The 11,817-nt window shown below is 36.7% G+C and overlaps 1 protein-coding gene across 1 annotated transcript; it reads left to right on the forward strand.

The window, feature by feature from the left end:
* Window positions 1-407: 407 nt before the first annotated feature.
* Window positions 408-7,474, forward strand: LOC105042421 (uncharacterized). Its single transcript, XM_010919622.4, has 10 exons — window positions 408-737; window positions 1,149-1,435; window positions 1,515-1,716; window positions 1,843-1,901; window positions 2,033-2,091; window positions 2,482-2,559; window positions 2,660-2,753; window positions 2,841-2,912; window positions 3,014-3,124; window positions 6,789-7,474. Exons 2-10 carry the CDS (start codon window positions 1,190-1,192, stop codon window positions 7,305-7,307), a joined length of 1,440 nt encoding a protein of 479 aa, XP_010917924.1. The 5' UTR covers window positions 408-737; window positions 1,149-1,189; the 3' UTR covers window positions 7,308-7,474.
* Window positions 7,475-11,817: the final 4,343 nt, after the last annotated feature.

Genomic DNA, 11,817 nt, shown 5'->3' on the forward strand with positions numbered 1-11,817 from the left:
GATTTAAACATATTCAAATAGCAATTATTGTCGATGACGTATGGTAAGTCAAAAAAATATATCTCGACAAATCCTGTACGTAGAACCCAGTGTACCTTCGTTGGCGACCAACGGCGGTTTCCGTTCATCTTTCACGTATCTATACGAACGATGTACCACCGCGGTCGGCATCCTCACGTGACCCGCAAATCGCGTCACCAGGGCTGAAATGACGTGGCAACAACCGATAAGTCACGACTATTTTGAAAGGCGTTATGATTTTTAGCGGAACGGGCTGTTCTGGCACCAGTTATTACAGCCACCACAGCTCTGCAACCGTTACAACGGCCGTTATTTTTAGGCTTTTCTACCCCCCTACGTATATACCCCATCGTCACCAGGGGGAGGGGCACTTCTGGTCACAAGGTCGGTGGCATCGTTTATCCTCTTGGTTTGAGAAAAAAAGGAAAATCTCTCCCGACCTTTTTGTCGCCTTTGGAGAGGGGGAGGGTGGGGGGAGAGAGGCGAAGCGAATCCCGGATCGCCGACGGCCGAACCGGGGTTTCAGAGATCGCCGTCGCTTGATCTCAACGCGGAGGGAAGTCGGCGAGAAGAGGACCATCTCGGATTTACTCGATCCGACTTCCGGCACTTGGATCTCTCCGGGCCAGTTCAGATCATGGCGGCTCTCGCTTGTTTCGCTAGTTGCTCGAGGGTTTTCTCTTCCTGAAGCTGAATTCGGCCGTTGAGCTCCATAGGTATGGCGGGATCTCTTCCTCCTCTTCTTGATCTGCTTCTGCCTCCTGCGTTTCTCGATTTTTTTGGGAGTTCTCCGTGCGAATTCGAGAAGGGCGTCGTTTTTAATTGACCACAAGTGTTTTCTAGTCGGGATCTATCTTTTTGCATGGAGAAATCTGTGTAGATCTTTCGAAAATGTTGACCGTTTCTTAATGTTATGTTGGTCCAGTTCGCTAGAATTAGCTTAAGATGCCAGATCATCTCGAGTGCGATTTCGATTTGAAAACATATTGGAGACACATTCAGTAACGGAAGTTGGGAACTGGTCTAGTAGAAAAAGAAGAAGAATATTGGAAGTAGAATCTTGCTTTGTTCTTAGATTTGTAACATGCTTGTGCCAAGGATGTGATTTTTCAAGTGATTGGTTGCAGAGTTCAGTAGCTGGTTGGTTCTAGATTTCCACAGTAGTGCGATGGAGGCTGGCAATGGAGTTGAACTGAAGCTCGAGAATGGGGCTTTGGCAAAAGCTCCAGAGGCCGACGAATTCAGTTCAAATGTAAACGAAAAGAATGAAGTTATTGAAAATGGTGCTGATGCTGTGCAAGCTAGTGGTTTCCTGGTGGAAGATCCGTCTAAAGAAGATGGTCTTAAGTCATCCAGAGGAGGGAATGAAGGCTCCGAGGCTATTGGGGCAAACAAAACCTCGAATCTTTCAAAGGTATTTGCTTCCTTCCCGTCCTTGTTTCCAACTCAGTAAGAAATGTAAATCAGGTGCTGAAAGATAAATTTATTTGTAGAAAACTGGATCTGATGGAGGCAATCGATTGAAGAGTATGAAAACACAGAAGGATCGAGGTGGTCAGAATGGTGCCCCTGTAGAATCACGAAACAAAAAACCTAGCCTTTCGCAGAGCCTTTCATTCCCTGCCAAAGGTACTCTTGCCGGCAGTCTGAGGAAGAGTACCACTTCTGTGAAGCAGGGGAAAGCAGATGTAAAAGGTTTGGGCTCAAATGGCTCCAAAGTTTGACCCTCAATTACCGATTCTTTGCTTTCATCTTTCTTTCATTTGATATGTTCTTGCAGTCGACCTTCTTGTGTGCTTAATTTTGTGGGATGAAATGCAGGTGAGGTTCCTGCCAAGCAGTCTGACTTCACTGCTGCATGCAATACTCAGCAATCATTGGTGAGTCTCTGAATGCAGGCTGGCAAACCGCTTTTTGTTAAAGAAATACTTCAGAATCTGCATAAATGTTGCATTTGGCTCATGGCATCCTCCTGTTTTACTAATCCTTTACAATTCTTGCTTGAAACTAGAAAGTAAAGTCTGGCTCGGTGGACGCAACCATCAACGGTACTTCTTCCGAAGCTGCGAAGTAAGTTCTTGTTTATGAAGCAGGCTTTACTAGTGGTTTTCTTCAGTTGTTTCTCTCCTAATGCTTATGAAGTCCTCTTCACTATCTATGTTATTGCTATAAAAGTAATGAAGTTTGTAGAGATCATTAAATGTTCGATAACTTTTGTATGGGGCCGTGGTGTTCAGCATATGTATTAGATTTGCATGAGAAGATGGTAATAATAAATATTTAACAGGTATGATGTCAGTCAAAGTCCAAAGCATGACATATACACACGGATATCAAGTACTAAAAGCATAATACCACCAGTGCAGGGCATCCATCATACTTTTCAATCTTTATAGTTGGCCATCCCAGTTCCCTTCTATACTTGAATGACTGTCTCACTTGATCAAACTGGTTTGACAGGTCACATGATGGAAATACAAGGCCCTCGAGACACTCCTTACCAGCAAAAAATGATGATGATGCCCACTCCACTGCCTCGTAGTGTTTAATGCTTGCTTGTCCATTCATTTCTCAATTCAGACTTTCTCTATATATGTTCTAGAATTTGGTCGTTAGGCTTACGATTTTTCTTATCCAGAAGTACCACCACTCCCCGTGCAACAGCCCAACGAAAGAGCACTAGTTCTGGTTTTAACTTCAGGTTGGACGAGCGTGCCGAGAAACGCAAGGAGGTCGGTCAATAGATTGAATTCTTGCTTCTTTGTGGTATGTTATCTCTTACTTAGCAGCTGGAGATTTGATAGATATTGGTTTCTCAGTTTTTCTTGAAGTTAGAGGAGAAGATCCAGCAGAAGGAATTGGAAAAGACTAATTTGCAGGCAAAAACTAAGGTAATGTGTTCATATAAACATTGAAGCTTTTCTTGTTTGTTCTTGAAAGCTTTTCCGCATGTAACTATGAGCTAAGTTCTCTAGAAAATATTATAATACAGGAAAGCCAGGAGGCTGAGATCAGACAGCTGAGGAAGAGCTTGACTTTTAAAGCCACACCAATGCCAAGCTTTTATCAAGAACCTGGCCCTCCAAAAGTTGAATTAAAGAAGGTAGTGTCATAGTCATTCCCCTTTATATTTCCATTGTGCATGCATGACTAGGTGCATTTCACCATCTACAACTTAAATTTGATATGTGGGAACACCATAATGTTGTATAAATGATGCTTAAAAACAACACCAAGTGAACTATGTTGTTGCTTTTCTTTTTATATTGCACTTTGAAGTAAATCTGGGGCTTTCTCATATTTGTGCAGCCAAACATAATTTGGTAGATGCCTTCTATTCTTGTTTAAGATTAAGAGTTAGGTGGATGCCTTTTCATCTTTCTTAAAATTGATGAAACAAGTCAAATCAGTCCACCTCTGTTGCATCAGATATGTTTTTAACTCTGCATAGCATTTGAAAGAATAAGTGATATATGGGTGCTTTGATAGTATGATATTCTGGGGTGACTGGTAGTGCTGATTGATGTGCTATTTCTAGTGCTTATATTCAAACCAATGACTTAGTACTCTTGAACCATGATGAAAATTTGTAGTTTTAAACAGAATAAAGGATAGGGCTCTTGGTTAGGAGTCAGATTGATTTATCGCTAAAAACATACTTGAATGTTGGTCTAAAAGGTATGCTTTCTATGGCTTCAAAACATATTGATGTAAAATGTATAGCATTACTAAATGATTTGGTGAGTTTCTGGACCAGGGCTACCTCAATTGCCAGTCGCATAATCATTTTGCAAAATTATGTTTCAAAGGATCTGCAATACAATTTGATATTATACGAAAGAAGGAGAATAATGATAAAATTTAACTTTCTTTCAATGGATAAATTTTGGGGCATGCTTTTGTTATGGAGAGTTTGTTGTGCTTACATTATGGAACTAAGTTGTGAGAAAGCTGCTGAGAACAGGATTCTAGAATAGTAGGAGATAATCTGCGGGTGGGAGATAAGTCAGAGGTCCAACCAGGGAAAACATTCGAAGTGGGAGAGTATCGTTTCTAAAATATCTCAGATGGTAAGTAATTTGGAAGCAAAACATGTTAGTCCTATATATCTCAGTGGTTGTATAAACCTCAAATTTTCACATGTATTATTTATCATTTTTTACTGATCAAAGGATTTAGTTTTTGTCGCTTAAATTTTGTCATGATGTTGTATTCAACAACCAAAAATCCTAACCAAAATTAGATTTTTTTTTCCCCCAAAATGTATTGTCTAATCCTACCTCTATCATATTGGGTTCATTAGTTGGCATTGAATTTTGAATTACGAACCTGAGTCTGCACCAAGTGAACCAGCAAACTAGGAAACTTAGCGCTTGATAGATATGCTAATGCAGACTGACAACTCTTATTCATATGTTATTACTAGTGAGTGTCTTTGAGAAGTTCAGGTTTTGAACCATGATGTCAAAATTTGTAAAGTTAAACGAGAGAGTAGATAGGACTTTTTGGCAGAAGTTGGACGGATATTTGATTAAGGTTAATATAAATACTGATTGAAAGATATGCAGTCTATGGCTGCGAACATGTTGGCATCCGAAAAGATGTGGCATAATATATATTCTCAAGCTTATTCATCTCCAATTTAGGCCTTGTATATCTTGGTTCAATATGGTGTAACATGTGGACTCTAAAGCGAATCATTTGACCAAGTTTAGCATTTGGAGTTAAGTTAACGTGAACACTCATAACTTCCTAAATTTAACAGTTTGAGGGGTACTTATGTTTGACAACCATTGAAATTTTAAGTTTTCTAAGTTTGGGCATGTTATTGAGGAGATGGAGTTACTTGGACAAAACTTATAGGCAAATAGGAAATCTCATGAGTGCCATTTTATATATTCTGGGTTACAACTTGCCCTTTATATTTCACCTAGCTTCTGCAACTCAGTATTCACGCATTCAGCACTACGTGATTTGGACATATTTTGATCAGAAAACTTGTTGAACTTGGAGTCAGAAAATATGTTCAATTGTTTTCTAAGGTTTCCAAGGTTTGTTCTGCTGTCCGCTCTGATTGCAATGTTTGATGTGTAACACGATTCTTCGTCTCCATGATTTGCAAGACTTGATGTCGAGACATCTTTTCATATGATGATCAGCCAGTTTGATTGTATGTATGAGCACTAGGTAGGATCGTCAGCAATATAGTTGGTTTATCAGCCAGTTTGATTGTATGTATGAGCACTAGGTAGGATCGTCAGCAATATAGTTGGTTCAATAAACATGTTGAAATATCTAATTTTGTTTTCTCTTGTTGTCCCTATTTAATTTCATGTAAGGAGTGCAGCCACTCTCTCCCCACTCCCCTCCACCATCTTCAGCTTGTATATAGCTTCTGATAACCTTGCGTTGTTCAATGTTCCTACCGTGATCATTACTCTTCAGCCATCATCCCTAACCTTGATGTCCAAGTCGTCACCGCTTTCATCACCACTCTTCTATCATCTTTTGTATAAGTACCCCCTTTGACAGCCAACCGCTCTCTTGTTGTTGCTACCCTCCTTCTGTAAGTGATGATGATGATGATACTGAATGTGGGTGAGATGTAATGTATTACTTGCGATTAGTTTGGAAGCATTGTAAATGAAGAAAGTCCTAGCAGCGTCTTGCTTAACAAATACAAATGCATCATATCCATCCTCAAGGTTGTTTTGCCCAGCGTATCCTTGGCCAAAAATTGGGTGCCAATTCATAATGGGATGATGTCAGGTTGAGAGCTGCTCACACTGGCTTTCTAAATTCCAGTGGTGTATACCTCGATCCATAATATAGACTTCATATAGTTGTTAAGATTTGCTGTTTATAGTTGTATTTTGAAAATGATGGTTTGTGAGAGTGCTGCATGCTTTTCATAATATATCCTTAGATATAACAACTCCAGAGCCATATTGAACCAGTCTTTTTAAGAAACCCCTGATTTCAAATCATTGAATTGAGAACCTTTCAGCTTTAGTAGGATGAGGTTTGTAGAATACTTTTTATCTCTTTAGAGAGCTGGTTGATGAAATCCATAAATGGCATGGCTGATAAAATCATGGAACATGAATATTGGTTTGAAAATTGAAACCAAATATTCATAATAGTCACAAACATTGTTTCTCTTCTGAATTTACACTTCATCATTTTTTTCAATGTTTTGGGTATTTGTTGCCATTTGCTGGTAGCCAAAGCAATTACCTGCTGACACAGCATGTGTGGTGCTGGCATTTGTGGTATTCCATATCAAAGCAAAAAAAAGTATTATTAGCTGTTGTGCCGATGTTTTGGGTGTTGATTGCCGCAGCAGTTGAAATTCGATATTGTCACAGCAACCCTGATGTGTTTCGCAGATTTTTTTTTACTGCTAATGGAGTACACCAATAACCCTGAAGAGGCTCACAGCCAAGTTTTCAGCCCATGAAAGGCTAGAATTTTCTTGATTGCTTGGCACTTCTCAATCCCTTCATCTAGCATTTTTCTTTATTATATTTTATTTTTGTTCTTTAAAATCATGCTGTATGTTGTTCCTTAATTTCTCTTATTAATTATTGCTTTAGTAGTAGGTGCTTGGAGAAGCTTTGTGTCCATAACAATTACATGGACATGTAGCACTTGTTACTGTGTGCTTATATTTTGACACTATGTGCGGACATGTTTAGATAAAGCTGCATTTGTGTTACAAGAACATGATTGTTTTTACTGCTACCAATTGTTTGATCACATAACAGATCCCACCAACACGTGCTAAGTCGCCAAAGCTTGGACGGCACAAGCCATCTGTTGCTGCAACAGACAATCCTTCTGAAGGTTCAAGTCAGAGCTCACACCCCGCTTCTGACACAAGCAAGCCAAAGGAAGGTGCAGCAAACAATAAAGGAGCTTCCACAGCTTTGAAGAAACCGACTCAGAAATCACTTTCGAAGCTGCCGTCTCAGAAATCAACAGCTGTGAAGCCTGAAACCAAACCCCTTGGCACAAAGCCCAAAGTCTCAAACCAAAAGCCCAAAGTTGAGAAACCAAAGGTAGAAGAGAATGATGGCAAATCAACAGAAGTCCCTCCTCCAGAAGCAGACATAGCAGTTGAGTCAGTCTTTCTGGAGAACATGGGTGAAGAAGCTAAAGCTATTCCAGAGGATACAACTGAAGAAGTGAAAACCATTCTGGAGAACACAACAGAGGAAGCTCCAGCTATCCTTAACTTTTCCAATCCTGGAATCTCTCCCAATGAAGTTTCAGTTCAAGGTTGATGAATTGTGCCTCCTGTCCTATATATTTGTTTGTGCACATTTGTGAATAGTGAGGTGTGTGCTTCTTGGAAAGTCTGATGCTGTTTTCAAGTTTATGCATTTAATTGTTTCCTGAGTAGATATTGTTTTGACGGACATAATTCGGTGTAATGTATATTATTTGATTATTTTTGTGTTCGAGTCATGTGTATTAGCCTCCGACTCGTTGATGGAAGCTGATAATGATTTTGGATTGGATGTGATTGAGATTATTATATTGCCTAGAAGCCAGGCTTTTCTGTCTATGCTGATTCCGAAAACACAAATCAGGTTGAAGGAACTTTGGCGGACTTTATTGATGAAAATTGAATTAGGTTTACTATGTTGGTAAAGCACTTCTTGTTGGAACCATCCGGGTACAGAATGCCATGGCTCGTTTCGCAGTGTATGGTCTTGGTGCCATGAAGATATGGCTGGTAGGGAACTTCTACAGTCGTCTTAGATTCATGGTTCAGACTCCATGGCACATCCACTGCTTCGCGGTATTAGAACTATTGTGGCTTCGCTTCAGGGCTTCCATGCTGGTCTATATCCCACAAGGGTATTCAGCCTGCTGGAAGTCTGGCCAATGTTGCCACCCTGCTTCCTCCTTCCAGACTGCTAACTTCCGTTCTGATGTTTTTTACTCTGTTTCAGCTGATGCATATCTGATGTCTTTTACTCTGTTTCAGCTGATGCATAAGGGTCATTTTCTACTCAAATTATTGCTATATATGCGATCTCAAGTCTCAAGCCGCCTGCTTGTACCTTCCCTCTCCCCATGCATCGGGGGGTCATGTTTCTTATAACTGCGTATATGCTATTAAAATAGCTGCCATGTAATGACTGTGACCGTTATGTTGCATGCATACATACATGGATACATACATGTATACATCATACAAATACTTGAATGTGCAGGTGCTTAAGTATATGATTCATAGTTTTTTTTTTTTTAATGTATCCATATGCCAATTTAACATCTTATATCAAAGTATTCTTATTCACTTTCTTTTAAAACAACTTTATCATTGACTTCCCATGATCTGCTGTAATATATGGTTATGGTTGTCATACTGGGGTAATGGTGTTATGAAAATCCTTTTTAAATCAGTATCATTTTAATTTTTTGCCGATACCATGCCATCCAGAAGTTATTAATGCATATGCAATTTTAACTCTTCACCAAAAAATCAACAGGTTGCCCAGAAAATGATTTCATTTTGTTCTCGTTATTGAGTATTTCTTCCTATATTTTTTCCGGTAATTATTCTTCACCACGAAAAAAATGTCCAACTATCATGTTCTAAAAGGCCAAAATAATGGAAATATCCTAAGCATTTGAAGCGTGAATTTATAGGGCCTGTCCTTTTAAAGATAAAAGATTTAGCTGAGAATTTATATTTTACTAGATAAGTATTTTTTAGATAATATTTAGATAAAAAAATAATTTATCAATATTCTTTTATATATTGAAAAATATTTGAGAATCTATTATCCATTTTCTTTTGCATTATTAGTTTTCTAGATAAGTTACCAACATCTGTCCATATTCTCCACAATATCCTTTATTATATAAAATATTATTATATATAATAATATAATATGATATATTATAATATATGATATTATATTATTATAATAATATAATATGATATAGTATAATATATGATATTATATTATTATACTATATTATATTATATTAATATAATGTAATGTAATATATTAATATATTATATTATTTTATTGTTATCTATTATTATAATATATTATAATATTACATTACATTATATTAATATAATATAATATATATTATATTACATAAAACTATTATATATAATAATATAGTATAATATATTATATTAGTGTATATTACTATATATATAATATATTATATAATAATAATATATATAATATATTATATTATTATAGTATTATATAAATATTATTATGTATCAACATATAATATAACATAATATATTGCTATATTATTATATTATATATATTACTATATATTAATATATAATGATATATTTTATTATATTATGTTAATATCTTATATTAATTTAAGATAATATATATTATTATATATAGTAGTATATGATATTATTATAATATATTATAATAATATAGTACATTATATTATAATAATATATTATAACATATTATATAAATATTATATTATGCTATGTTATATTATTATTATGATATATTATATTATTATATTATATTATTATTATTATAAGGTTAAGGGTATATTAAGAATAAATAAAAAAAATTATTTTTTTGATTGATTGAAAAATAATTTAGCCATCCTTCAAGTAGGTAAGATTTTTCTCTATTTCATGAGTAAATACTATTCATAAAAAGTTATTTATCTATCTTGAAAGCATGAGAATATGAGTAAGTTGGTCAATGAAAAAGTTGACCAATTTTTTCATGATATTTATCCATAAAAGAATAAGCCTATAAGGCTAATTAGTCTCAAAAGCAAAGGTCACAATAATAATATTGGTGAACGTAGGCGATTTCATTCATGTATTTCAAAATTTTTTCAAATAAATTACAACGAAAGATAATTAGATTAATCAAATTAATCTAACATGCATATGATCTAATCATCAAATCAACCTATTTTAGGATCTATGATATAATTGTAGCGAAAATTTAGTGCAGGGGCAAAATGATAATTTTAAAACTTTTTCAAAATTACTATTTTACAGCAGAATTATTAATTAATCTCATTAATTAATACTAATTAACCCTACACTAGGATCTAAATATGATACAACAGCATGCATTTAAATTTAAAATTTAAATTTGAATCAGAAAATCTTTTACAGTACTGTGTTCAGAACACATCACCTTTTGCGGGTAGTCGATCACCGCAATCTGATCACCATCGGGGGGCTCTGATCGTCACGTCGCAGCCACACAAATGTCTGACCTCTGCGGATCGTCCACACAAAGCTCCCGTCTGATCAGCTCCTCACGAATGCTAGTTCGTGATTTCACCCTTTTGATGGCAGATGTTGATCGAACTCCTTCAATCGATGTGTGCCGACTTCTCGGATGCTCCGGATCGTCTGCACAGTTGCTTGAGATGTTGATGGATTTCTCCCTGAAATTTGGTGGACTCACGACACTCGTGGCACACCAATCTCACTTCCCGATCCCTAGGTAGAAACCCTAGGGTACACACCAAAAACCTTGCGTCCAATTTTCTCTCTTTTCTTTCTTTTTCTCTCGAAAGGTTTTGGACCTTCACTTCGCACACAAGCCTTCCTCACGCCCCACTTTTTTTCTCTTAATTTTTCTACGCACGCCCCACCTTTCTTTCATTTTTAAAACTATGTCGAACGTGTCTTATCCGCGTGAGAGGATAAAGACAAGAGGTTACACATTTGAATTCAAATCAAATTTGAATTCAAACGAAAACCAACTTATCCCTATCCTTTTGGACGTGAGAAGAGAAGGGGCGTGGCTCTTTGTGCGTGAAAAATGTTTCACGAGAAACCTTTTCTCGTGTAAGTAATGTGGCGCACAAAATGGATAAGGATGAAGGGGCAAGTGATAAGTTATCCATTCAAATTCAAACATGCTTTGAATTTGAATGGCTAACTAATTATTTTATCCATCCATATGGCGCACAAATGAGGGCGTGGGGAAGGGTTTTGCGTGAGAAAAATTTCACGAGAAGTTTCTTCTCGTGAATTCAAATGGGTGTAAGGAAGTTGGGTGTCGCAGGGAATTTAAAACAAGATGGTTTGATTCAAATTGAGCCAACCTAATCTAAATAGGTTAAGCACAATTAGAATAGATTAAACCTAACATAATTAGGCTTAATTAGGCTCAATAAAATCCTAATTAAATCAGAAATTAACTAAGCCTAATCCCTGATCAAATCAGGGACTAAACCACCTTAGCGATTAGGTCAATATTTAACCTAATCGGGTCAATCCAAACTGAATCCAATTCAATTGGACTTGATCCAAAAATAATTACTCAATCAAATTGAGTTAATTAGCGATCAAATCACTAATTAAACCTCTCATAAATATTGAGTCCAAATTCGATGGGCAATCAGGCATCAGAGACCATCGATATGAAACCCTGATCAAAGAATTCAAATTTCAAATTCAAAATTTAAAATTCAAAATTTTGACCCCGGTACCCAAAATGTGTGAAACTCATGATCAGAGAATCCTAATTCTCAATCATAGAGTCCCAGACAGATAAGACTCATAATCAGCCATCAGATCAGAAAGGAACCTCTAATGTGTGTGACCCCGCAGGTTCGAACCTAAGCCGGTAGCACAGGAACCAATTCCTGAACTAATCGAAGTGACCATCTAGCAATGGTACCCGACGACCAGATAGGTCGAATAATCGCAATCGCAACATTCAGAACCTACGTGAATATGGTTACCGTATAATTCATCCCTTTTGACCCCTATGTTTAGGACGACTCAGGGTTAAACTGTCAACCCTG

The sequence above is a fragment of the Elaeis guineensis genome, chromosome 3, assembly GCF_000442705.2.
Source record: "Elaeis guineensis isolate ETL-2024a chromosome 3, EG11, whole genome shotgun sequence".
Lineage (NCBI taxonomy): Eukaryota > Viridiplantae > Streptophyta > Magnoliopsida > Arecales > Arecaceae > Elaeis > Elaeis guineensis.